At 41.5% G+C, this 27949-nt stretch overlaps 4 protein-coding genes across 4 annotated transcripts; 2 read left to right on the top strand and 2 right to left on the bottom strand.

Annotated features, from left to right (window-relative positions):
• Positions 1-13: 13 nt before the first annotated feature.
• Positions 14-14422, top strand: RB195_001096 (uncharacterized protein; the record flags this gene model as incomplete). Its single annotated transcript, XM_064197708.1, has 21 exons — positions 2114-2216; positions 5180-5262; positions 5328-5432; positions 5497-5638; positions 6406-6450; positions 8402-8425; positions 8677-8709; positions 8812-8874; positions 9529-9626; positions 9692-9791; positions 10316-10443; positions 10956-11042; positions 11145-11231; positions 11298-11440; positions 11613-11739; positions 11791-11905; positions 12983-13119; positions 13177-13296; positions 13359-13439; positions 14148-14270; positions 14378-14422. 21 exons carry the CDS (start codon positions 2114-2116, stop codon positions 14420-14422), a joined length of 1989 nt encoding a protein of 662 aa, XP_064053589.1.
• A 4758-nt stretch (positions 14423-19180) lies between these two features.
• RB195_001095 (uncharacterized protein) lies at positions 19181-19933 on the bottom strand (the record flags this gene model as incomplete). The annotated part of the gene is made up of 1 exon (XM_064197707.1): positions 19181-19933. The coding sequence occupies one exon, from the start codon at positions 19931-19933 to the stop codon at positions 19181-19183; it is 753 nt and encodes a 250-aa protein (XP_064053588.1).
• Positions 19934-20038: 105 nt separating this feature from the next.
• RB195_001094 (uncharacterized protein) lies at positions 20039-21385 on the bottom strand (the record flags this gene model as incomplete). The annotated part of the gene is made up of 1 exon (XM_064197706.1): positions 20039-21385. One exon carries the CDS (start codon positions 21383-21385, stop codon positions 20039-20041), a length of 1347 nt encoding a protein of 448 aa, XP_064053587.1.
• A 484-nt stretch (positions 21386-21869) lies between these two features.
• Positions 21870-25012, top strand: RB195_001093 (uncharacterized protein; the record flags this gene model as incomplete). Its single annotated transcript, XM_064197705.1, has 4 exons — positions 21870-21881; positions 24603-24685; positions 24743-24859; positions 24928-25012. 4 exons carry the CDS (start codon positions 21870-21872, stop codon positions 25010-25012), a joined length of 297 nt encoding a protein of 98 aa, XP_064053586.1.
• Between the last annotated feature and the right edge of the window lie 2937 nt (positions 25013-27949).

The raw sequence follows: 27949 nt of genomic DNA, 5'->3' as shown, positions 1-27949 counted from the left end.
CATTTCTGCTTGAATGCATACCGCAGTTACTTTAGCCCTACGAAAAGGTGTTTGCAATATAATTGGCGCCGAAAATGGGCTCTATGAAAATCTCTATCCAATCTGTAAGACAGAATGAGGTTGAGTTTCCTCAGACTTGGTTTTGTAGCCTTTCTGGAAATTTTTCCCGTCTGGCATGAGCGAATCGCAAAGTTGGCTTGAATAATAGTTCTTGCACTGGTTTCGGAATTCTTCGCCAGGATGATCCACTCTGTCAAGCTCCCCGCCGTGTGGAACTTGACGAAGTTACGCGAGCGCTCGTCTGCGAAGTTTCGGAACTATGTGCCGTCGTTCCTGTCCCATTATCGTACGGTATGGTAGTAGGAGCGTAGTTAAGGCCTTTCCGGTTTCTAGTTACTTAGCAACTAAGGTCATTTCTAGAGTGTTTTCAACGGCATGCAAGTTCTTTGTTAGCGGAAGCGTTCGAAAAAGTTTTCAACGTTAGGTGGTGGATAGGGTTAGCGATGTACAAGGTCGCAAGTATTGTGCATACAGCAAGGTTCTTCAACAAATCCAAGAACTACAGACTTCAGTCCTTTCCGGAGACTTCAATAGCACCGAAGAATTCAGTTTATCCAACGATGCCACTATTTACACCTCCAGAATGACGAAATAAGACTCCCTAAAGTGGATAAATGGTGAAATTAGAGGAATGGATATTCCCTCACACCCGTGTTAATGTTGAAATCCTCTTCATGCGGTTTTATATTTTGTGAATTTTTCATTCCCTTTATGGGTGAAAAGAGTTGTCTCGTTGGATAAATTGACCCTCCTCACTTTTGGATCACTGCTGTTTCCGCTGCGGCTTCTTCTATCTGCTTACTAGTGAGAAAAGGCCAGCGTCATCCCTCCCTCCAATCCTTATTGCTGCACTTGAAGAGATTTTTGAAAATGCCCAATTAAGTCATTATTCCGTCGTGACATACGCACTCACCTCAACAGGACCCATTCCACCTCTTTGGCCTGGTTTCATGTATATATAGGCAAGGACTAGATGCGTGACCACATATCCAAACTAGCAAATTGATCAAAGCATTCTATCCGAAGGTCCAGTTACGTCCTCAGCCAACTACCCGATCATCCGTGTAGAAGACTCATTCAGCGCTCCTTGAACCCTCGAAAAGTTTGAGGTCACAACTTATGGATGACGTTTCGGAGACATCATCGTCGTTTGTGATTTCCTCCAGTTACCTCAGCCTCAATCTCCCCCTCAATTTTGGCTTTCCAATCCTTATTACAATATTTCTACAAATTCACCCCTTCTAACTATTCCCATCTCAGCGAACTCAGCAAAATCAACCTCTACGTCACTGTATGCAACTTAGACGTTCGCAAACTTTGCTCAAACGAACGTCGTCACGCGATCGTCTCACTACCAACTGCTGATTATCGATCGAGTGCCGCGATGTGGGAAATTTCGGTCGACAATCATCAAATTGTAGAGAAGCTACGGTTTCTACAAACTCTGTGGACACTCTTACAACTATGAAGGAACATGCGTAGCTATGACTACGTAAAGATCCATGGGCGCATTTTGGCTCAGTGGACAAAGAATGTTGGCAGTGAATATTCAAAAAGTGGAAAAAATTGGGAAAATATTAGGATGAGAACATTTGGTTATGTTGAGAAAATTCAACGATATATTTCAATTTAAAAAGCGTATTCAAAAAAGTGCTATGTGCTGAAGAAAACCGAGAATAACGGAAAATAGGCGATAAATTCGAATTCAAAGAACGTCACTGGGCACAAAATCGTCGACAGGAACTGTTTTATATTTGTGACACACCTCAGAGTTAAGTGAACGATCAATGAATCTAACGAATTACTTGGTTACCAGTTTTACATTCGATTTTTCCTTTCTCTTCGAAATGTTCACTTTTCGCCCAGTAATTATTCAGTGGATGTTGAACATTTGACCTTCAAAACTTGTCAAAAATCCAAACCTTATATCCTGCGCAATGAGAGGAAGATAAAGAAAAAGGGAGATCACAGTGACCTGTTATCTTCTCCCTCCCTTTTTGCCGATTTGACTCAATGAGATTTTTCAGAATGTTCGGAATCCCTCAGTTTGGACATGGAATACAAGATCCACTGTGGAATTGCCCATACTCGATGGGCAACTCACGGATCACCGAAGGACGTTAACAGTCATCCACAAAGGAGTAACGAGAAGAACGGTAGGCACAGAATTTGTCCGATATACAGCGAACTGTCCTGAAGAGTGTGAAAATTCGAGCTTCTTTTAATCTTGGATCTTTTAATTTAATCTCTAATTCTTTTGATCTTGAATCTTTAATCTTTTAACGCTTGCAGCCTGTCGATAATGTATTTCAAGCAACAGCCAAGATTATTTAGACTCTTTATTAGGACTAACTTTGCGAATCAGAGCCTGGAAAGTCAGAATATTTACAAAGTATCGAAGTATTTAGGGCTCTAGACAAGGAATATCCTCTCAAATTTCTTCTCTAGAACTCTGAAGTTACCGTTCCTAAACAGACCACATCTGAGACCAGAACTGAATGCCCCAAAAGCGTTGTGGATATCGCAGAAGCCGAGCCGCCGTGGTATTAGCGGATCGTGGAGTAGACTCGCAAATACTGATTAGGATGCAACTCGTATATAAGACCTCGTACGGGGGACGACGGTCGAAGCTCCAGAAGTTTTGAGCCTGCTCGTTGGTGGCGACTGTGCACTCCTTTCTATTCATTCCTGAACCTATCCAGAACTCCTCTGAAGCTCTGCGAACCACAATTTCGAGTTCGTTCGATAGGACCTTGACAGCGCTGCTGAAAGGAACGTTCTCGTGGCGTCGTCTGCGCCGAGGTCCGGGAGACTTCGCTGCGTTCGGGAGTTTCATCCCATTTTTCTTCATTTCATTCATTCATTCATTCATTCATTCATTCATTCATTCATTCATTCATTCATTCATTCATTCATTCATTCATTCATTCATTCATTCATTCATTCATTCATTCATTCATTCATTCATTCATTCATTCATTCATTCATTCATTCATTCATCCATTCATTCATTCATTCATTCATTCATTCACTCACCCTGCAAGACCAGCCCACACCACTAAGTCCGTCTGTCTGAGAAATCGGAAACGAAATGCAAACAGAGAAAGAAGAAAAGAAAAAAGGAACGATCTTTATGAGCTGTCCGTTGTGGCACGGTCTCGCTGTACAATAAGACCTGCCCTGCGCCGTAAACTACAACAAAACTTGCACTCTCTCTAGAGATTTTGTTTAGGTACCTATATGTAAATACACTCCGAACAGAAACTGTTACCGATTATATTTACCATTAATTGAACCGATAACTCGGAAAAAAGGATTTGAATTTATGTTCTCATTGGTACAGATAAGGAAAGCATTCAACATAGCGGGAAGATTGACTTTCTTAAACGAAACACTGACACGGGAGATTGTATGTTCTCTACGATTCCGGATTTTATCAGGAATAACCTCTTGATTACTTCTAAGATAACATTCCAAGGAAAAGATCTGGGAACTCGCAAAAAAAGAACGACTATGTATTTTGCCAGCTACCGAAAAGTGAAAATAATTAGTGGGATCCACTATGAAATAAAATATGAAGAATGGAAATAATCATGGAATTGATCCAACACTTTTTGAAGCACTAAATTCGAGTTCAGTTATGCTTGGGAGCGATCCGGTTCTCTAACTACAACAACAGATTTCGATTTTTTTTTTCAAGGGTTAGAATTTTTCTCTGAGTCGCCTTTCTTCATCAAAAGGTAATAGCAATTTAAATCGATTCGACCACAACTTTCTTGGTTCAAGGACACAAGGAGTTCTAATTTAAGAATAATAGAAATTAACGTCATTAGGTTAAACCACAGGCAACCATGACCAGAATTAACCACTCACATTTCAAAATCAGGGCAAAATTCACCAAATGACCTTTTTCATGAGTCTTCTGTGGAGATTACGGCTAGGAAAAAATCCGCTTTAAAAACTTTTTTCTGCTTTCGGAAGATATCAAAGTTAACGTCCTTTAATTTTTTTAAACGGAAGCTTCTGAGAGGTTTACCGTATCCTTCATGTTTTACAGTTAGCATTTCAAATCGAATCAATTAGGATTTTCTTTCCCGACAGCTTCCACTAACATGCGTTGTGGAAAAATCCGAGGACTTGCTTTCCGTTACATCCCAGCATTTCTCCAAATCTGCCCTATCTTCTCTTTTGTTTATTCTCTTAGGTGCTATTTGTAATCTTTTAAGTTTTGTAAATAGTCACAGCAATACCAGTACGAACACCCCTCACTTCTTTGCTCCTGACGTTTCCACTAATGCATTTTTTTCCTAGAGAAAGTGTGGATTGTAGTGTGACCAGTCCATTAGTCACCTTTTCTTTGAAATTAAAGGCGGCGCGTCACGACTTTGACGTTGTACGGCCGGAAGAAAAAGTGGAGTTCGAGTTGTTGATTACGGAAACCAACGTTGCCCAACTCAACTTCCCTTAATCGTCGTAAAAAGAAGGAGAGGAAGACGGTGTCCTTTCCTACGAAATTCGTCGCAGTGCGCCGCATCCGTGTGCGACTGGTCAAGGACCAAAAGAATCTCCCCCACAGCTTGTCCAAGTAAAATCAATTACTAGGGTTGTGAGGGCACCGGAACGTGAAAGGGGGTGAGCGGAGCGTTCTAATGTGCCTCGTGGGAAATAAAGCGGTTCCCACGCCGTTTTCATGGATGACTAGGAGGAATTGAAGGTGGCCAGGCTTATTTAAGCTGGATTGCACGTTTTACTTTGGTTTCCCTACCATGTCTATGCGCCGCCTTTAATGCGCTAGTTAAGTTTCCATTCAGGATTCCAAAAGACGAGAAATGCGTCCGCTGGCTGGTGGCTTTAACTATTGCAATTGGTAGGAGCCATCTAAGAAGCTAAGAGAAACATTCTGCTTAAATAAGTAAGAAGTGAGGGAACTTGTCGCTGACGATACAAGTCGTAGTACGAAGGAAAATAGTTGAAAAAAAGCATTTAAAAATTCCTTCAAATCAAAAACCAACGCATTTATTGCTAGTTCAGAGTTCAATCTCCAACAGCAGTGTCCAAACTGTTCCCTTGTATTTCCCTTGAATTTCAAGCTCAATTACAAGTTTAATTTTTTTTCAAGAATTCATGGTCGTTCACAATGGAATTATCACCAACTATCGCGAAATCAAAGAATATCTGAAGAAAAAAGGACACAATTTTGAGGTGATCTACATGTTGATCCGTGTTAATCAATACAAATTCTGATCAACCAACGACGCTCGTTCCAGTCCGAAACGGACACGGAGGTTATCGCAAAACTTGCGCAGCATATCCATAATCTCTATCCGGACTTTTCATTTCGACAAATAGTTGAAGTGGTTATTCAACAATTGGTGGGTCCTTCAAAGAAGTTCTGGTCTTCCACTGGTTCTCGTCATCGTTAATATAATTTTTCAGGAAGGTGCATTTGCGTTAGCTTTCAAATCTTCTAAATTCCCTGGACAACTAGTAGCCACTCGACGTGGATCTCCACTTTTGGTTGGAATCAAGAGCAATAGTCGTTTGCAGACGAACTACTTCCCGGTTTTATTCAGTCGTGGTAAGCCGTTGTTTCGGGAATGTAGGACAGTGCGAGAACTGGTCTCCTGGGATATTCACTTACGTATTTTCCACAGTATTATGGCGATACTAAGAGTAAGCACTCCTCTGAAACCATAATTCTCAGCACAGAGCTAACAATCGAGCAGGATATTACATTAAGAGATCAATAAAGCTGAGAGATTAAACTTATGTCCTTGAAAAACTGTGGTTAGATGTATTTCTGGAATGTGGACCTCGAGTTACGAATCTTCCCATTTTTCTACAAAAGAAACAATCAACTTCTTCCTTCATTGCGATTTTTTGCGGCACTAAAATTCGTTCACGTATTCGGATCCTTAGCAATAAACTGTAATGGCAATACTGCATGCACAGGATCAATTCTTCAAGAAAAAATCTCACTTCTATGCAATCCCCAAATATTTTCATTATCCAAGTGTTTTCCATGTGAAGAGTAGATGTTGGTCCGAATTTTAAATTAAGTTAATTAAAGTAAATTAAGTTGGTAAATTGAATTAATTTTGAGTTTTAATTGATGATTAAATTTTAATGATCTGGGAAAACACACTAGAGGAGTACTTGACATGTGGAATAACTGGTAATAACTTAGAAATGAAGAAGTTAAGACGAAATTCAATCCTTTTCCCATAGAAACCCGTAAAAATTGCCATAGACTTCAACAACTGCTATCAGCCGCTTCTCATTCATTCCCGAAAGGAAGGTGTGTTCATAGTATTTATCAAAACACTGACATTATTTCCTCTTTAGGCTCGTGTTTTCCGTGGGCCGATGAGCATAGACCATTGGAAGAGGGTAATTACACAATTTTCACCTTTTCACCTTCATATTTTCTTCTTCATGCATATCGATTGCCATAGCAGTCCAAGAAAGTGAGAAACGAGTTTAATGAAGTGTTCCGAAAACTGTACGGATATTCCCAGCCTGGTAATCGTTTGTATGGAGATTCTGTATGGGCGTTTTCATATCGTGCTCCAACTGCAATGCCTCGAAACAGTTCGGGATCAAAATTGGTCTCATTGTAGGGCTCCACCCCATGAACATTACAACTGAAAAATTCGACTTTCAAAGAACCTCGGCATAGTAAGATGCCGTATTGATTTTCAGTGAGCTGTAGGAGCTGCGCGAGAATGTTAAATAATTTTATTGGCTAACGTTTCGGCAAAATCGCCCTCTTTAGAGACTGAAAGGTTGGATCTCGTCCACGGTGGGCATTTAGTGTAATCGCTACGCTAGTGGTTTAAAAAGTAGCCTTAGAATTTGTTTCTTTAGTTGTGGAGAGATTTGGTCGCATGGATACTGTATTGATTGATCATTTCAAGGTCTGAAGAAGGCGATTTGCCGAAAATCAAGCCGGTAAAATCAGTTATCAGTACGACATAAATATTGTGTTTTTTTTTCGGAGAGAGAGAGACCAAATTCTAACGAAAACATTAGAAATGTATCCGAAACATCAAAGAGGACTGCAGAAAACGAGGAAGAGAGTATATTTTAGATTTCGAGAGAAAATCCTGCTTATTTGTGTTTTCTTGTTATGCCAGCATGGTTTTGATGAAACTTTATTAGTGACCAGATGTTTCCGCGACCTCCTCTTTACGAGAGACCACCGCGTCTTACAGATTGTTACCCAAGGCGAATAAGATCTATCTACGGTGCATTAACCTTTAGTAATGCCGTCTGGATACTGGATAGTGTGTTTTGGACAACCTTTTTACGTCACAGAGTGTTACGAATGGCGTAAAGCCATTAGTAGCTGGTAAAGACTCTTTTTTGTTGTTCATAGATCGATTCACGGCGGAAATCCAGAATGCTTTCAATGACTTACTAGCAGATATCTCTTTCCTGTGAGCTGATATCGTACATAGACTTTATTTTAAACTCACTTTCAGCATGTTTCTCAATTTTGTGCATCCTAGTGGTGTCACGGAACTTCTACATCTTTTACCAGCTAAATGTTAGTTTTGCTTATCTCAATTTAAAAAAATTAAGGAAGTGTAGCTTACCGTATTATTCTAATCATGAGACAAACTTATACTTCACTTCTTTCCTTGAAAGCAAGCAGTGATAACGAATTAATCCATATATAAGCACTGATTAAGCAGTAAAAGAGAAGCAATTTCTGTCACGGTTATTTTCCTGATAAAGACATAATTGAGCAGTTATTAGTTACAGAATAATGGGAAGATAATGGAAGAATTTTTGCGAACACCGTTGATTGACCGTTGCTCGAAAGATGACGAGATACCTTCTCAACATAGCTAGTGCTTCTAACACTGAAAAATTCTGGAGGGGACCTACATCTCCTTTGAAACTTTTCCTCACTCCATTTTTGTAGCCATTCGAATTTTATTTTTTTTTTCTCGGGATGACTCTTCCTACTTTAGATGACCAAATTTAAGTAGGAAGTCTGTTTCAATTCTAATTTAAATAAGATTTCCAGTGTCACTATGAAATAATGATGAAGTTTGGTCGTAAGGGCCGAAAGGGAAAGTGATCTTATTCTCCTCAACCCTGTGCAAATCTTTTGGATGAATTCAATGGAAAAATCTGTATTCCCTGAATTTTGGCGTAGTTATCGTACCTGACTACGAAATCGACCCTAAATGAGTTAAAGACCATTTAGTTAGAATTTTTCTTTGCATAAAATACTCTCGCTAATTCTCAGGAGATTCATGAGATATGAACACGCCCATTCAGTTCGGGACCTTCGCATTGCATCAGTGTTACGATGCGTAACGAAACTTAGGTGCGAGCACTAAACAGCATGATGGTGAGTCTTTGGATCTAACACATTTCCCGACCAGCCTGGAACCTCTATGATCCCAAGTCGTCCTACTGAAACATGTGACTAACAAATATTATCCTTACGTTCACAAGACACTCTGTGCATAGCTTTGGGTCCCATCGGCCTCGATTAGTGCTTAAGTGGTATTGGGTATTGCTGATATTCCTACTGTTGGTCGCTTATCCTGCTATACTTTAGTTTGCTTCTGATCAATTCATGCTTTTTTCTGATTTCAGCTCGACGATTTCCATCACATCATGTCACTCACTGTAAGCCACTTCTCCGTCTATCGCTTACTTTCCGTTTCTTTCTCACTTTTCTTAACTGTTACATATTTCCAAACCTTCTTGATGTTCTCGATTTCGTTTCAGTACGTCAACCTTCCAGCGATGACTTGTTGGACGAGATATCCAGTGTAGAAGATCTTTCGCCTGGTGAGTCCATGCGGCCACACATGGAATTCTACAGAATTAATTCTTATTATAATGAAATGATTCACACAGTACTAGTGTTGCTGCGCTACTGAAAAATCAAGCTCATAGATGAATCTCAACTTTGTTTTCTTTTTTTAATGTGGTAGGATCTCAGATTTTCAATTTTCGATTTTTTTAAGAGGTATTCAAGATATTTAACCTGCTTTTATTCATTGTTTTCTACAACTATTTTTTCTACAATTTTACTACTATTTTTCTTACGACGGTAGATTTCTATTTCTAACAAATTAGAGTTATAGAATCAGAATACAGTGAAAATCGTAACAGAAAGCACATATTTAATCGTCTAAGCATGCACTTTCTTCTCTTAATCTCAAATTTTTGAACCATTGCCGGTAAAGGAAACAAAGAAGGGATGAATGGAAGGAAAGGTGCTTAGGAAAAGCTTTTGCAATTAGGGTAAATGACACTGAGGACGCCCTGTACCTAAAGAAATAAAGTCCTAGAATAATTTCTGATTGCTTCTCAACTCTTGCTGCAAAGCCCAGAAAGGCAATCCAATATATTGTACCAAATATATGGAGAATATTGATTGAATACACTTGAAAGTGCCGTAAAATGCGCAAAAAAAACGAGGACTAAGGTGTCGTTCAGGCGTACGACCTGCTCATATACGCGACCTCTGCAATGGTTCAACAAATCTGCGTAAAGGTTCCACAAATGTGCGTCCATTTGATTCTGAGGATTGGGAGGTGAGTTGAAGATGGTTATTCATGTATTGTCTAATGACATTCTCATAAAATCCTCATTACTCAAGGTGGAATACTTCGTCGCATCGGATGCTGCTGCAATTATTGAACACACAAAACAGGTGCTGTTTCTGGAGGATGACGACGTTGCAGTTGTGATGGATGGAGGTATTGGGACAAAAATAAAAAAAAAAAATAAAAAATAACGGTTCGAAGCCTATGCTTTGGCGCTTTCGAGGGGATGAACGAAAGCGGCCAGGTTATTCCGAACATTGGTCCATTGGCAACATTACTATCTGAAAAAAGAGGGACAAAAATAAATAAAGAGATAAAAATACAGAATCGGTGGGGATTCCTTTTTGACCCTATTCCCGGTTCGAAGCCTACGCTTTGGCGCTTTCGAGGAGATGAACGAAAGCGTGCGAAAACGCCAACCACTTCATATTTTTGGGCATATTTCGTGTTAGTTTGCAAGTTCTCGAAGAAGAGAAAGGAGAATAACTACCAAATTTCATTCAACAGAAACTGCACCAAACAGAATAAATTGATAATATCTCGAAAATATTTTCGGATTCGAATTGAAATTGGGTCTCCTGTTAGTCCGAATCATTAATTGTTCGATCCACACAAATTTTCGCAGATTCTTTAAAACAGCTTCAGGATGGAATCTAACTAAATAAGGGACATTTCAGCACTGACAATCCACAGCATCACTCGCAGTTCTTCGACCGAAACTACGGAACAAAAACGAGAAGTTCAGAATCTGAATATGGAACTGCAACAGATTATGAAAGGAAACTTCAAGACTTTCATGCAAAAGGTAAAAAAGAGCTTTGTCTTAGAAAATTAACGGAAAACTCATGGTTAACCTGCTTTTCCGCTTCCATAAAAATTCTGCTAAATTTTTTAGTTGTAGAAAAGTTAGGTGTGACATCGATGCACTGAGTATAAATTATTTCGAACAAAGGTAGCAAGTACGTAGTCACAACGACAACTCCTACCCTAAATCCAGAAATATCCTGTATCAGGAAACTACAAAAATCAGTTCACTCTGTCAAGGAACTGTTTATAGTGTGCGAATGAAGTGTATAATACACTTTTTACGCCTTCATCTCGTCAGTCGCAGAAGTAAGGAGTTGCTTCGTCAGACGAACTGGTCACCTCCTTATGTATTTAGTTTCATTTATTTAGGATCTGTAAAGTTTGCCTCGAATAAACCTTGTTTATTGGCGGAGAGACCCTGGCATCAAATAATTTTCCGGACGCTGTTTTTATGATTTCTTTTTGCCAGAGACTGGAACGAATCCATAATCACCATGGAAAGTTTTACAGGAAATTTTCGAACAACCAGAATCTGTGGTGAATACAATGCGTGGCCGTGTTCTACCTAGTGGTGACGTGGTTCTAGGCGGAATTAAGGTACGGTAAAAGCACGAAAACGTCCTTCTTCAAAAAAAAAACATGCCGAAAGTAGTAAAATCTCTTAATTACATATTTGTTTCAAAAAAGTGAGTAGTACAGGATTATGTAGCGGATATCAAAAGATGTCGGCGTCTTATCATGGTCGCTTGTGGCACATCGTATAATTCAGCGATCGCTTGTCGCCAGGTTTGTTCGTTTTTCCAGCTGTTGTGTGTCAAATTATTACTGCTAACTAGAAATGTTTATTTCAAGATTCTCGAAGAACTCTCCGAGCTGCCGGTAGTTTTGGAGCTGGCCTCAGATTTCCTGGATCGTAAGACACCGATTTTCCGCGACGACGTATGCATATTTATTTCACAAAGTGGCGAAACAGCTGATACACTTATGGCTTTAAGGTGAGCGCATACTTTTGATTCGCCTAGAAATTTCAAAATTTCAAAAAGCTCACCTAAGTCACATCAAAACTTCGTCGTTTTCATCTTTTCTTGACAAATTCTTAGTATTTAGCGCGTTCAAATCACGGATTAAAAGGTGTTTCCCGGAGAGTCTCAAACCACAACTTTACAGATATTGTAAACCTCGTGGTGCCCTTCTAATTGGTGTAACAAATACCGTCGGGTCGTCGATTTGCCGAGAGTCTCATTGTGGTATCCACATTAATGCGGGTCCAGAAATTGGTGTCGCGTCAACGAAGGTTAGCGATTTCCTCACGCCATTTGACATGAACTCAAAATATTTCTTTCAGGCTTACACATCACAAATTTTAGCTCTTTTAATGTTCGCACTTGTCTTGTCAGATGATCGTATTTCCATGACGAACAGGAGAAAGGAAATCATCAATGCTCTCAATCAGTTGCCAGGTAAGTGACCATAGGTATAGTCCAGTCAAAACGACATGAAGCACGGACACTTGTGTACTTTCATGTCGCGAACTGCAGCGATGGATGATGCTAGTGAGGGTCCTACCACGATCTTTACTGCTACGCTTCACCACGAAACTTCGAGCGCAGACGCCTGCGCAACTGCACCGTGCTTCGTCTCGTTTTGACCCTGTTATGTGCAGAGTTGGCCTAAAATTAAGTAGCTTGTAACACTACTGCAATTGCGCAAACCGTTACATCCGCGGAACCTTCCTATCCTATGGTTAATATCGGACCACCTAGAATGGTCGCGTCACTTTGCGCGCCACTGCTTACGCAACTGCACCAGAACTCAGGCCGTTTTGACCAAACTGCACTTCTAACACTTTACGCAAAACTGCACCAGTATATAGCCGGAGGAGAATGTGCAAGACTTGGCGACCACAATGCAGCTTCTATGGGAGCAGGATGAATGGGTGGGGAAGTGTGCTGTGTGCTAAAGGCAGTGTATTATGAAAGTGAGAGTGTTGGTAACTCGCCACGAATAGATCAGGGTCAGGAGTATAGCCTACGATTTGGAGCGCTACCGCGTTCGCTAGCGGGACAGATAGCGCTAGCAGGTGGTTGATAGTCCTCTCGTTTGCAGACGTGGCGCGCTATTAGGTGCCTCGTAGAGGGATTTGGTGCGAAAACCGTTTCTCATGCCGTTTTCCTGGATAACTAGGTAGTTGAGTGTAATCGGGCTCTTATTCGTGAACTATGGTCCTAACCCTTTTTAGATATTCCAACACTCTCTACTTCTGCTGCACTTAGGATGAGAAACAGGATGCGTAGCGGCGAATGCGTAACGCTCACACAAGGCTGAACACATCCGACACTTGTTAGACTTAGCTTACTCGTTTGTTGCAGCTAACGGACTCACTCCCAGATCCTTGTAACCTTGCTTTCGAAAAATAATAATAATTTCATTTCCGAACCTTTATTTACTACTACGATGTACTGAAGAACACGTATTTCCTTTAAAAGTACTACGATAGCAATGTCGTCAAACTATTCAGCAGTACGGAGTGGTTTCAGATCTTATCCGTGAAGTTCTGGACTTGGACAAAGAAGCACTCGCAATTGCTCAAGAAATCTATAAGGAGAAGTCGCTATTGATTATGGGAAGGGGGTTCAATTTTGCCACTTGTCTTGAGGGTGCATTAAAAATTAAGGTAACTTTTCTACGTGGGTAATTATTAGCTGTCACCACGTAACAAATGTACTTTCAGGAATTATCCTATATGCACTGTGAAGGAATTATGTCCGGAGAATTGAAACATGGCCCACTAGCAATGGTAGACGAAAATCTACGCATTTGTATGGTTATTTGTAATGATTCTGTCTATAAGGTTCGTGAACGGAACTACATCCAAGAGTATTTCTTTATTGGAAAATGCTAGCGTTTTTCTAGAAGTCGCTTAACGCTCTGCAACAAGTAGTAGCTCGGGGCGGTGCCCCAATCATCATTGCTGATCGAAGTGTTCCAGAGAAGGTATGTGGTCCCTTTTTCATGTTCTGAAATTAGTTTTATTTTCACAGTCATTCATGCATAGTCACTTTCAAGTGCGTTCAATCGAGTAGCCGCGGTGAGTGTGCCCGCCGCTCACGCTAGTTCTTTGCTTCGAAACACACATTCCCTTTTCTGTCTGCCCTGTACCAATCGAAGGCGCATCGCGACCACTCGGTTTAAAGGCAGCATACCACGAATCTGACGTACTGAGGGAATCCACGGCAAAAGCTAGAGATGGGTTGTAGAATGCGGGATCAGGAGTGGCTCTGCTCACCTCTCCCTAGTCGTCCCAAAAACCGGCGCCGGAACCGCTTTAGTTCTTACGAGGAACGTTAGAAAGTTCCTCTATGAAAACGTTCTGGTCTCCTCATTGGTTTCACTTAAATGGGCAGTCAAGGAGAATTCACTGGCTTTCGACCGCTGCGCCGCTGGATGCGGCACGTGTGCAAGGTTGGCGCGTTGCAACTGAAATCGTCATAAAAAAACGGGGTCTCTCACGCCGTTTTTTTTTACAATATGAAGAGATGAGTGGAACCACCTCTGATCGCGAAATCTACGACCGCGTGAAGAGTTTCTCCATCAGAAATCCATACCACTTCGGATTCGTGGGATGATGCCTTTAACGTATTCGACACTGAGTATTTGTGTTATAGAAGAAAACAGAACTCCGATTAACATAGATGTTACTAGGATTTGGCCGGTATGACACATGTGCTGAGGGTACCAAAGACTGTGGATTGTGTACAGAACATTTTGACAGTAATTCCTTTACAACTGATGTCCTATCACATTGCGGAACTCAATGGACAAAATGTAAGCAATTTTGATTCGAAATTGTATAATGACGAATTTAGTAATTATTTAAGTGATTTGCTAACTCAACGATCAAGATTACCTTTTGCGAGATCACAGTATTTCAGGTCGATCGCCCACGAAATTTGGCAAAGTCGGTGACGGTTGAATGAGTTTTCTGGGTACTCCTATTACGTTCCAGCATAGCTTCTCCATATGCTTACGCACCCCTCATTTGTGCCTCTTCAGAGTTTTATACATTCACCATTCTTTTCACTTAAAATTACATTAATTATGCATATATTGGAATGTTATAAAACGTCGTAATTTTTGTTGTAATTACATGCTGATGATTTTTGAGAATTTCTCCTCAGTTCCGTATCCAATGGGTGATAATTACCCAATTTTCTTCAAGAAGGTTTAGTGATTTTTGTACCGGATAAGCTCAATACTTTTCCAATACATATGTGGAGCGAGAAAAGTCCTCGTAGTTTTTGCGAAATGACCACACCCTCATGCTCATCATAAGAAGGCTTTTTAGCTTCTTATAGACAAAATAACCAAAGGAGATATGAGTTACTAGAAGAGAATATTTGTTTACTCAGACACGTGAATATATTAGCCAAAAATCCTAATAATTAATTGTTCGCACACAACGTCACTCGCAACTGTGAAACACACTTTAGGAAGGAATATCAAACATCTGTGTGATCCCCTTAGATGTGCCTTATTCCGAGTGTTTTCTTCTACTTTTGTTTTGACGGGGCGGGTGTAGCGGAGTCGGTAAGAAGTCGGTTTCGCTGCGACCGCACGATCGATCGTTCGAAACCGCCCTTGTGCCAATCAAGCCTTCCATTGTTCCGGGGTTGATAAATTGGCATCATACTTATCTGGGAAGAAGTGTGACTTGATACATTGGCTAGCTCCCGCAGTTCTTTGTATAAGCCAGCACACGTTGCAACACCTCAACGAATACGAACAGCAGAAGAAACGTGGTGGCGCATCCCAAATGGATTGATACGCCAGACGATCTATCTCTTTTGTTATCGTTTGTTTTGAAAGCGTTAGTAAGCCCTAAGACCGGACATTCTCTTCCGATTTTCTAGATCGAGGTCTCAGAAACTGAAAAAAAAATGGAAGCGACATAACAAAAAGTGAGTACTATAGCGATTACTTGACTTGCATTACTTAATCGACGGGCTGATATTAAAGTCTGACGTCTTATACCGCATCTTCGCCGAGGTGTGCCGTCCTTGAACTTAGCTCTGCTCAACCCTTTGGGTCTTCTACGAGACTTTGCACAGAATCACTCCATTCCACGCTTTTCCATATCTTGGGGAACCTCACGTCTCGCTCACCCGCAAACTCTATTGGGTAGAAAAGTTCATTGCCCTAATGACTGTGGCGAGATCACCACTGTCCCAATGACACCGTTGGGCACTGACCCAGTGATCGTTTATAATACTTCGTTGTCCCAGTGACAGTGCGGAGAGCACGTCAGATAAAAGAACTCATCGACGAGTTTGATCGTTTCCTTCTTTTGTCTGTCGCTGGTCCCCTCAGTACATGACCAAAAAAGCGAACGCGACCAACCGCCGCTATACCACATTGGCTTCCACATGAAGAGCTTCATTGTGGCATACCCTGACCAAAAATAGCCAACCAGCCGTCTAAGTGGCTTCGCTTCCTGGGGAACGGTCAAGAGGTACCCGTATGATGTGCCGCCACATATCCAAGAGGCTAATGAGCGTCGTTAAGTGCACCGCGCGTCTCCTGACAGCGTCGTGATCGCTACAGTAGCCTGGTTGCTCCTCTTGTGCTACGTCTCTCTGACGTCCCTCCCACACTACCTTCCCTGCCCATTTCGCCGCATCTGCTGCTCTTACGAGGAGTTTTCTCCGCCGCGCTCGCATTTCTTACGAAGCGCTTTTAGAATCAAAGGAAAACGATAATGTCTGATATTAGATGTTGTTTGAAACTCTATATAAAGTATACTTGTAAGTTAATATAAATGAAAGAGGTTTTTATATATGCCATTTAAAAATGCGAGTGAAAATGAAAATATCCTGTTTTGACTTGTTAGATGGAAATTAATTATCCATCTCTTGGAATGCAAAAGATGCTTCAAAGAATCTCCTCTGATCGGTGTAATGCTATTTTTTAAACTTTTTTTTCGCTTTCTAGGAATTTCTTTTTGCTTATCTAGCTGAGTAAAAGTTGCATCCAACGACTAACGAGGCGCAAATAATGCCTCGCAGACATACATTGTACCTAAAGGTATATCTCGAAGATGCAAAGGTTCGCCACTAATACACCTAACCTGTCACATTGATATTATGTAGAGAATAGATACAAATGAGGCGATAAAACGCTGTTGAAAGAAGTTTGAAGAACCATATAAAGTTTTATTCTATAAAACGTACAAGGAAGTCTTGAAATATTTCTCCATATAAACATTATATCTATATAAAATTTTGCAAATGTAAAATGTAGAAAGGAGTTCAAAGAATGCATACAAAGTAATAGGGAAATAAAGTTGCCAGGCATATAGTTGCTGCAGTCGAAAGTTGAACATGAATTGACAAACACATACTTATGCACTACGAGTTTATGTACACTACGAGAACAGTTTGGGCGTGAAATGTGTAAAATTATGAGGTGTATAAAAATTTTTTCATTTCTTTTTCTCTATTCTTCTTATTCTTTTGCCTGCAGCATTTTTTTGAGATAGTCTTTATTTGTGTGAAGTTGTTCAAGTGAGGTCAATGTAGGACATGCATATCACTCCTATCAATCATCATATCTTTGACACTTTGATACTCCATGATATGTCTCTGATAATATATCTTTTAATTGGATGAAAGGATCTAGTTTTTCTCCTTAAATCCCGATCATATTTTCCATTCTATTTTTTTAATTTACTATTTTCGTACACCAGAACTTGGTGCGTCAATTCGTTCTACACTCCTCTACGTTCTAAATTCGCAGTATCCACTGCTTCGTCGCGGCGCGAACGTCGCGCGCAGCGTTGATTAGATGGCAATAAGGGGGGCGGGGTCTAGATGATCTCAGGCGGTCGTGGAGGATGTCCAGCTGGTGGAGTGGCAGCCGCCGGTAATCCACATCAATTTCTGCGTAAAGATCTTCATTATGGCATACCCTAAGCCAAAAGCAGCCAAGTAGCCGTCTAAGCAGTTATCGTTCCGCGCAATCAAGCTTTTTCATCACCATATATTGTACTGTCCACGTCTCCGATCCGTACAGTGGGACGAATTGCAGATAGGTAACTCACAGCTTGACTTTGTTGATGATGGGAGTCGACCACAGGCCCTTCCTTAAAGATTTGGATGAACAACACCTTCGGCATACTCAGGATAGTAGTTCAAGGGGGAATATGATGGTGCGAGGACGACGTCGGTAGGACGCCAACTTGCCAACTGTTTTTCGAATGATGCCATCGATGGCGAAATTGAACAGGAAGAGTTTTGCCACTGCCCTTGTTTTATTCTGTTGTTTGTTCTTTGATTCATGTCCTAAGCGCTTCGCACAGATGTGGTACCAGATTCGCTTACTTTGAGAAGACGGCCTCGATGAGGAGAGTCGAAAACGGCTTCAAAGTCCAGAAAGGCTAGTCGCATTGGCTTTGAATGCGCCTGCCAGAGTTTGGTAATTCTCCTGACAATGAATGGCTGGTCTACCATAGATCGGGCAGGACGAAAGCTAGCTTGCTTGTCGCGCTGTCTATTTGCGATATTCAATGATTCGGTACAGGATAATCGGCTCAGATACCTTGTACAGAGCGACCTTGTACAGGCAAAAGGATTCCTCGGTAATGATATGAATGGAAAGGTGTTGTATTGAGGCTCCTGTATTCATTATAAACATAAATATAGCTGATACACTGGCTAGAGGCACCAACACAAGAGAAGTCAAAACGAAATAATGTAAACACGGCACACTGTATAAAAGGCTTGATTTTGAGTCACCTAGGTATTTACTGACAATGCTGCTCTCGAGAGGAGGTCGAAGACAGATCCCGAACAAAACCCGTTTGAAACGTCAGCCCAAGCAAAAAAAGATAGAAGTGTTAAAGTCCATACTCAAGAACAAAAATGATGAATCCTGTATCGTTGACGGAAATGTGAAGGTCATAAAAACTTTCAGTGAGTGGCTAGTTTAAAGAAAATTTTTTTAAATAACGTGATATATGTAATGATACAGTGGTTGTGACCTACTTAACTGGGATTGTTTATAATAAAAGTTAGGTAATCTCGCTTTCTTTCTAATTTTAAACCTGTTCATGCCCATGAGCTGGATAGGTTGCAATTCGATCGTTGGTCCAAAACCATTCTAATGTCAAACAAACCTTTCATCCCTCTGTTATCGATAAAATAATGCCACACTTATCTGGGAAGATAAAAACGTTGACTTGTTACTGACTATTGATTGACTTTTACCAGCAATTCAGCGCATAGGCTAAACAGACATTCTCGAACTTCGAACGATTCAGATCGATCCATACTGATTGATCAACGGCCTGCACTTTATCGTTTATCCTCGCCCAAAGTGAATACTATGTGATGCATTAAGCTTTCATATGCTCATTGTTCTCATGGAAAAGTACCTATTTCAGCCATCCCAACTTTTTTGTCGTAATATTTTTGTGGGCTCAACTTTTATGTCATCCGAATGAAAAGAAATCATGAAGAACCTAAGCTGGTTATATGCAGCCGACAATGTGCCTACAGCAGACATGGTTGCTACCCCGGTCTAGCGCGCTGGTCGTCTTATGGGTCCGCACACTCCAGTGAAGGCGCACGATGTTTCTGTTTAGATGATTAACTTGATTATCTTGACTCCCGTTGATCTTCGAACTGGTCGAGCGGGCGCCAGTAATTCTTCCATTTGTCCCGATCGCGTGCCAGAGTAGCCTAGTGGTTCCTCCTTTCGCGTGGGACACGAAGAGCATCATATTTTTCTTTGAAGGACTTCGTGAAGAAATCTGACCATCGGGTCGGCGGTCTTCCTGTTGTGCGCTTAATATCGGGGGGAACCCAGTCGCTCACGGCTCTGGTCCAACGGTTGTCATTAAAGCGCATCACGTGTCCAGCCCACCTTATTTTACTTTCCTTGGCAAACGCGGCGGCGTCTCTAATCTTCGATCGCTGACGTAGGAGAGAACTTCGAATCCCGTCCCTCACTTGCGTGAAAAGGGATACTCCTAGCATCACTCTCTCAATTGTGCGTTCAATGACGCTCACCGCGTTTTCTTCCTGCTTGCGAAATGCCCAGGTTTCCGAAGCATAGGTCAAAGCAGGAAGTACGGTGGTGTTGAAGAGGTGAGCACGGAGCCGGGTGTTCCTGGTCTTCTTCACTACATCCTCGATGCTCTTGTGCGCTCCCCAAGCCGCTCGTCTCCTCCTGCCCAGCTCGGGGGTCAGGTCGTTCATCATGTTCAGTTCCCGACCCAGATAAACGTAGCTGGTGCATTCGGATATGTTCGTTCCGTTGAGCGTGAGTGGGGCATCCGAGACCCATCCGTTCCGCATGAACATCGTCTTTTGTAGATTCAGCTGAAGACTGATGCATCCACATGTTTCGTCGAATTCGGTCAGCATTCGTTCCGCTTGGCTGATGCTAGGTGTTATCATCAGCAAAGCGCAAATGGTGTAGCTGCCGACCATCAACCTTCACTCCCATGTCGTCGCATTCCAACCTTCGCATTGCGTTCTCGAGGGTGGCTGTGAATATTTTGGGTGAAATTGTATCGCCCTGTCGGACCCCCCTCTTCACGTCAATGATGACGTTCTTGTAAAATGGCGAAATTCCGGTCGTGAAGTTACTGTACATCTCTCGAAGTACGTTATGTACTGAGTAGGGACGCCTTGGTTGTCCAAGGCTTCCACGACCGCTTCCGTCTCAACTGAGTCGAAGGCCTTCTTTAAGTCGATGAAGGTGAGATAGAGCGGCATCTTGTACTCTCGTGATACCTCGATGAGTTTCGAAACAGTGTGAATGTGGTCAATCGTGCTGAATCCTTTTCGAAACCCTGCTTGCTCGCATGGCTGTCCTTCATCCAGGACTTTTTCAATCCTATTAAGGATCACTCTTGTAAAGAGCTTGTAGATGACGGACAGTAGGCAGATTGGGCGATAGTTGCCGATGTCATGTGGATCTCCCTTTTTATACAACAACACGGTCTTGCTGGTCTTCCACTGTTTAGGAACCTTGCATTCCGACAGATAACGTGTAAAGAGCCTCGCCAGGGTGTTGATGAGTACTGGCGGAAGGCTCTTCAGGTGTTCTGGTCTTATTCTGTCGGGACCGGGTGCCGTACGATTTCTCACCGACATGATAGCATGTCGTATTTCGGACGGGAGAACCTCTGGATTGACTTGTCCGTCTTCCCTCAGATGGTGAGGAGGCAAGTGGACATGGCTGTCGAAGAGATCGGAGAAGAAGTCGTAGATGATTTTCTCCATCCCTCTTCTCGATGCAATGGTTGTTCCCTTCAAGTTCCGGAGAGCAGTCATCCTCGTCTTGCGACTGGCGAAGTCTCGACGGATGCTTTTCCCCGCCTCTGCAGCTTCAGCCAGCATTTCTGCTCTTCTCTCTTTAAGGTCTTCCTTTATCGCCTCTCTGCAAAGCCTTGCGAGCTCGGACGTGAGTTCTTGGTTCCCTGCGGCTCGTGCTTCTCCACGCTGGCGTATCAGCTCAAGAGTTTGAAGAGACAGGCGTCTCTTTGTCGTTTTAAAACTCTCAGCCTTCTTCGCACAGTTGTGAAGGTGTTCAACGAGCCGGTCATATTCCTCGTCGATGTTGTCCATTGCGGAATCTTCCCAAAAGCCGGCTAACGTAGCGAAGAGCGCCCAGTTGATGATAGTCCTGGGATTTCTCCCTCTGAACTTGGCGGCTTTCTCTGCTCTCCTTGTGAAGGAAAATCTTCCTCGAAGGAGGCGGTGGTCCGATCCCGTATTGAACTTTGGTACAACAGCGACGTCCGTCAGGCAGAACCTTTTATTGACAATGATGTGGTCTATTTCATTACGGTACCCTCCACCGGGTGACTCCCACGTCCAGCGTAGAGAGGAGGGCTTCTGGAATTGCGAGTTCCCATGGATGGTCTTAGTCGTCATGATGAACTCGGAGAGCCTCTCCCCCTGGTCATTCCATTGTAGGTCGTGGGTCCCGATGTGAAGTTCCTCCGGCGTTCTTCTTGGCGTTGAAATCGCCAATTATGACCTTGTAGAAGGCATGATCTTCTCGGTAGAACTTCTAAAAATGAAGTTCATAACGAGAAACTAGTTTTAAAATGATATCAGACGGAAAATCAAGAAAAAGATGCTATTCTTCTAAAAATGGTAGAGAATCACAAGACAAAAGTACTATCTGATTAAAGGCAACATATCACGAGAATGACGATGTTGGGGCCTCTATGGGAAAGTACACAAAAAGAGTTCTAGATTATAAGTATGAACGTGGCTACGGTCCATCCCTCCCAATAGTACTCAAAAACACCGTGAGAAGCGACGTAGTTCCGTTAAACGTACCGCCCCTTCAGACACGCCGCGTCCGCGAGCGAGCGGTCGACAATCAGGTAAACCTTTTCAAGTAAAACGCATGAATAGACTGGTGAGTAGAAAGAGTCTGTACAAACAAGGAGCGTTCTAACGTACCTTATATTAAGAAGGCAGTTTCGTACGTGGTTTTCCAAAACGGTGAAACTAAGTGTGGCCACGCTCATACTCAGGGTCAAGCGTGCATTGAGGATTCCTCAACAAGGGGTCAGGGGGTTGTAAGAGGGGCGTCAGAAAAGGAGATCCCAAGGCTTGTAAGCAGAGGAAAAAAAAAGGAAGAGAGCAAGGAGAAAAAGACGAGTGGATGGCCAATTTCAATATTTGCTTTTATAGTTTCACACCGTTCAAGACTAGTTTAGAAAAATATTATATGAATGAAAGACATCAGGATTAGGATAAGTGCGTGGGATCAGGAGTACGAAGGAAAGGGAAAAAGTGTAAATTATACACGCGTTCTGAACGAAGCCTTGCGGGCTTGCTTCTAATTGAGTTAAAACAGTGCATTTCACATCCGGCAGTAACAAAGTTATTATTACTATTCGAAAAAAGCAATTTTGATGCTGCCAGTGAGCGAAAAAGACATCTACAGGAGCAATTAGGAATAAAATTATTAGAAGGATCCACGAGTTTCTGAATATCGTCGCTCAAGGTGAATTTCAACCAATAGAGCTGGCTGCAATTTGTAGGGAGAGGCTTCTTTCTACAAAGTTTGGTGCTTCTAGCTTCCCTAGTTTTTTTTTTGAAACATAGTTAAGAAAAATTCTAAATTTTGCCTCAAATTTTTTTTCCTCTTTTCAAATAGCATTTCTTCTCAAATAGCTTTTGAGAGAACCATAACACCTACAAAGCCCAAAATTTGCAGTCAAGGGTTTTCCTTGATGCTCAATCAAGATGTCAAATAAAATTAAAATTAAAATATTTAAAAGAAAACAAAACAATTGAAATACAACGCTACCGTAAACTCGCAATGGAAAAAACTGCGAGATCTCAGATTTTCGGCAACGCGTCAAAATCTGTGTGACTTCAAACAAAAGTCCAATAACTCAGCTCTTATTTCATTAAAAAAAGAACTTGGTTGCAAATATGTTGTAGAGAAAGATTTTTGCTATCATAAGTTATTTTTACTTTTTTCCAGACAGTTTTCGTTCTACAAAAGCTAGTTGAGAAAAAGTTGAGAATAATGCTAAATTTCTCAAATAGCTTTCAAAAGAAACAGAGGATACCTGAAGAAAAATATTTTAAACTTTTCATAGGGCAAATCTTCCTCTGCAGAAAGCGGCCACCTCTGTTTTCTTCCGTTTCTTCTAAAGTTTGTTATTCATGTCCATTTCAAGCTGCTAAAATCCGACCAGTCCAGCAGTAATTTCCAATCAAGGCTTGGTTCTAATCGCTAAAATGATCATGATATATAATAACGAGCTTAGTCCGTGTGTGTGTGTGTGTGTGTGTGTGTGTGTGTGTGTGTGTGTGTGTGTGTGTGTGTGTGTGTGTGTGTGTGTGTGTGTGTGTGTGTGTGTGTGTGTGTGTGTGTGTGTGTGTGTGTGTGTGTGTGTGTGTGTGTGTGTGTGTGTGTGTGTGTGTGTGTGTGTGTGTGTGTGTGTGTGTGTGTGTGTGTGTGTGTGTGTGTGTGTGTGTGTGTGTGTGTGTGTATTGGCGCGCCGGTACCAGATACCTATAGAAGGGGCTGCGACGGGTCCCGCGGGGTCGGACACCTTTATGACTCCTCCGCGTGTCTATTTCCTTCTTCGTTCGCCTCAAGTTTGTAGCATGCCGTTCTCAGAGAGTGGAAACACGCATGCAAAAGGCTGCTTAAATAGTAGCAGGATGTTTATGTGATCTGACGTGGAACGTTATCTTTATCAGTAAGATGATGTCTTTCACGTTATTTTATGCCTTCTTTGATAACTGTCTAGGGAAAACAGTGGGAAAACCCATACTTGGAGTGATACTTTTGAATTTTGTCTATAATGTATTGGTAAGGAGTGTTTGAAGCTGAAGTTCGAATGTTCTCCAAATGTAGAACTGACGAGTTTAGAAAGAAAACTGTGAAATCTTTCGCTTTTATTATAATATAAAAAAGGAAGAAAGATTGTTGGAGATACACAAGTCCAATTTCATAGAAAACTGCACTAATATTAATTTTCGTTGATCAGTGAAGGCGAGCGAAGCAAACAGCACAGAAAGTCTGAAGTCCGGCTTTAGCCGGACGTTCAGACTGGTCTCTAAATAACACCTACATGCTTGAGCAGTGCTCTGAATACAAGTTCAGAAAAAGTGCTGATGAAATGTTCTCAGGAATTTTTTCAGGTTCTTTCAAAAATCGAAATTCCGACGGGGATCGAATTATTCATTATCACTGTTATTGAGTAAAACTGTATGCAGAAAGTAGAAAGCAATGAAAAATGCTTTTAGAATCCGTTCTGCCCCGGTCTTAGTTGTTTTAAATTTTGCAAAAAAATTTATACACAACAAATAACAATAACAGTAGCTTTTTTTCCAAAGACGACACAGCACAAGAAGTAAAATGCAACAAGTCGCAACCAGGGGAAAAACTGTGCAACCGCTCTATTCGGGTCGTTTGCTGCGAAGAGTCAATGTTTTCTCCTCCTGGACGAGTCTTGTACCAAGTTATGCATTCCGAACGGAGGATAAGATTGATTGGCCTACGGCGGTTCCGAGCCACTGACCATGCGGTCTCAACGGAACCTTCTACTGCAAACACCCATCCAATACATTCCAACAATGACATTTAACAGTCTCGACATTGACCATTTAGAACAGCGAATTAGAGCTAATTTCTGATTCAGATACGTTCAATGATGACGTGGTTGACACGGCGTCGGCACAACATCATACCAGGCGAGTCGTAAACAACTGGGAGTGGTTTAGCTTACTGAAGTCAGCTACAATTTTTAGATCTTCAAGTCAATCGAGAGGAAGCAGGAGAAGCTCATCATCGTTCAGAAGTTCTAAAAGTTCCACAAGAAGATCCAGTTACAGTCGTGAATCCGAAGCAATAGGCAAACAGCAGAGGTTAAGCTTTGAAAGATCGCCATGAGGCCTTCAGGCTGTATTAGCTTAACATTTTTCATTGCTTTTAGTGTTGAGAAGAAGAAAAACCTGAAAAATCTCGGAAGATTTGCTGCAATTCAGAAAACTAAGAAGTTAAAGAAAATTCGGAAATGAAGAAAAGTTCTCAAGCAATAATAAACCGAAAACTCATACAATATTTAAATTGAAGAACTTATAAACGTAGCTTTTTATTTATATGCTTGAGCCGTGGTCAAGGCTGGTATTGATATTTATTAACAGTTAACGTTTCGGCGTTTCCACCTCTTTCAGAACCTGGAAAAATCAAGGCAATCAGTTATTTATTCTCTCAAGCCTTATCACCTACAAAAGGGATCAAACGGTAGGCAAACTCAAATAGCAACACATTTGCTAATGCTTACCTCATTTGCTAGACTTGGTAACGCAACAGACCATCACGTACCACAACTATGAGTCGCAAAGGTTTTTTCATAGAGCCCGCCCGTAGCTCAAAACCCGTTCAAATTTTGATACGAGGATATTTTGTTTGTGAACGCAATGCAGTCACCCTTACTGTTCATTTTTGGGCTTTTGGCGGTTGTCCAAAATGCCTCTGGTGTTCTGCGTGTTATGATCTCGGACGCGAGCGATTGTATAGTAACTTCTACCTCCATTCCGGAGCTTTGATGGCTTATTCTAAGGTGTGCTCCGAGCGGGTGGAGAGTAGCTGATGCTCCTCAACCCAAGCATACATTCGGCGTCCCGTTTCCTCTATACAATCGCATCATCGCACAAGCTGCACGTGATACGATACACAACTCCAGTGCTTTTTGAACTTATAAAGGTTGTGAAGACTTGTTCGAAATTATTTGATTACAGTTAATGGAAATACTGGTTGATGAAATTCTAATATTGAGCAGAAGTATATTAAGCGGAAAGAGAATGAGTTCTAAGTTGCAAGTTTTCAAGGACTTAAGTGTGTGTGGTCTACTTGAAACGAGACTCTCAAAAAGGCTATCCTCCTTTCTGCAGCTGCATCTGAGAGTATGATCAACTGTAACCTACTTATACGCCTAAGAACTTCATCCCTTCATAAGATGTAACTTTCTTCATGATTCATTATTTACCATATTTTTGAACTTGTACTACGGAAGGAAATCTTGTCATGCTCTATACACAGGGGAAACTGTGCAACCGGACAGAAAAAATGATTGTAAGAGCGAACGCAGAACGTAGCTCATTGGAAGGAGACCAACGAACTACAAGTTATTGTATAGCTCACACACTGGATTCTAAACCCGTACGATCCTAGTTTGAAGTCGATCGTCTCATCACAAAGGATTGGACAGCAGTTCATCCTCAACACATGCTAGCTAATGAGTGCCCATAGATACAAAGCAACGGATACAAGACGAGATCGTCCTCTCTTCGCCTCATTGCCGTGCACTATGAGCTTTCTACAACAAGATGAACTGTGCAGAACGCGACTTGCAATAACCACATATCTAGACGCATAAAATGTGCAGTGTGTGCACTCCTCATGCATGGTATTTCACTTCAAAGTTGGAAAATGACAACTTATTACATCTTTGGGTGGTTGCTGATGTTGAAATACTTTTGCTACTCTCACCTACCTCTCAGACTCATGTGAGTTTCCGCATGTTTACAGGTAAATAAATAGTTGGATGACCCAATGGTCCTGAAAACACGTAAACTCTGTAATTGCAGAGGGTTATAAATTTATACCGTGAAATACCATGCGTGAGGATTGCACACACTGCACATTTTACACGCCTAAATGTGTGGTTGCGGTAAGTCGCGTTCTGCACAATTCATCTTGTCTTTCTACAGGAAAGGCTGGGGACGGTCGTTAGGTACCCACAGCCGACTATCTGCAGCCGAATAAGTGCCTGCAGAAGAGGCTGTCGGTAGGTCAGAGCAGGCATAGCTTAGGCTAGCTGTGATCGGCAAGCCACGCCCATCCATCACCACATCACTAGGTCATATGCCGCTCTGTTCGTATCGCAGTACCGTGATGTAGCTGACTTTTTAGGAAGGTTCAAAGGGGAAAAAGGCAGCAACGTAGCCACGTAGAAATTGGAAAAAAACGTGAAAAAAGAAATGAAAAATGCTCAAAATGAAGCAAAAACAAAGAGGATCTGTACAAGAACAGAACAACATCAGAAAACATAATTGAAGCTGAAAACGAAATAAAAGTTAAAAAGTGTAAAAACGAGAGCCCGGTCGTTGGAAGTTGTTTCTTCTGTGATTGATTGTATCGTAAAAGTCGTAATGTCGATTTGATTTCCTATCGTTTTCCTTAGACGCCTCGTGTGAATATCAGAAAGCGCAAGTTTAAATCCTCGCAGAAATACCTACCGAAGCATTACGCAAACCCTAAATTTTGGACGAAATTTCACTCTATAATGACTTGTTAGTGTAATCAATCGTTTACCGAAAACTTTCAAAACAAAGAACATTTTCCCACAGAAAAGAATAAATATTTGTCAAGAAAAAATGCCCTAGGCAAATTTCTTCGCTGCCATCGTTCTTTTTTATTTAATTCTTTTTTATTTCTTTACTTTAACATTTGTTCTAAATGAAGTGCATGCAAAAAGTTTTCCAATTCAGGAAAACTTAAGACTCGGCTTCGGCTTAAGATGTACCTAACGGGTTCGGCTTAAGATGTACCAAAACCTAACCATCCGACGCGAACAGCCCTGTGCACGAAAATCTCCGTAGTTAAGGCGTTTTGAGATTTTTGAAAGATGACTTAGAAAAGTGGCTTTTGAATGCCTATCCCGGAACAAACGAAAATTTCAAACGGTCACATTAACTCTTGCCGTTGCACAGACAAATCATGCAATTGCAGAAGACGAAAAAATAAAAAGAAAGCTCTTAAGAAGAAGAAGAATAGCTATGGTCCACAACATTGCAATAAATCTCTCACAATCTCTTCCACGCCATTTTTTACGATTATTAGAAAAAGTTGGCTGAAGTCAGTTCATAATTTACAGGCCCAACTCTACGTTTTCTCTGGGGATTCCCTACCAGGTGAATTTCGCGATACGCTGCTTTTAAAGGCATCACCCC

Source organism: Necator americanus, chromosome IV (genome assembly GCF_031761385.1).
Source record: "Necator americanus strain Aroian chromosome IV, whole genome shotgun sequence".
In the NCBI taxonomy this organism is placed as follows: domain Eukaryota; kingdom Metazoa; phylum Nematoda; class Chromadorea; order Rhabditida; family Ancylostomatidae; genus Necator; species Necator americanus.
Note: the sequence above shows the minus strand (reverse complement) of the source record. Positions and strands in the feature narration are given on the sequence as shown.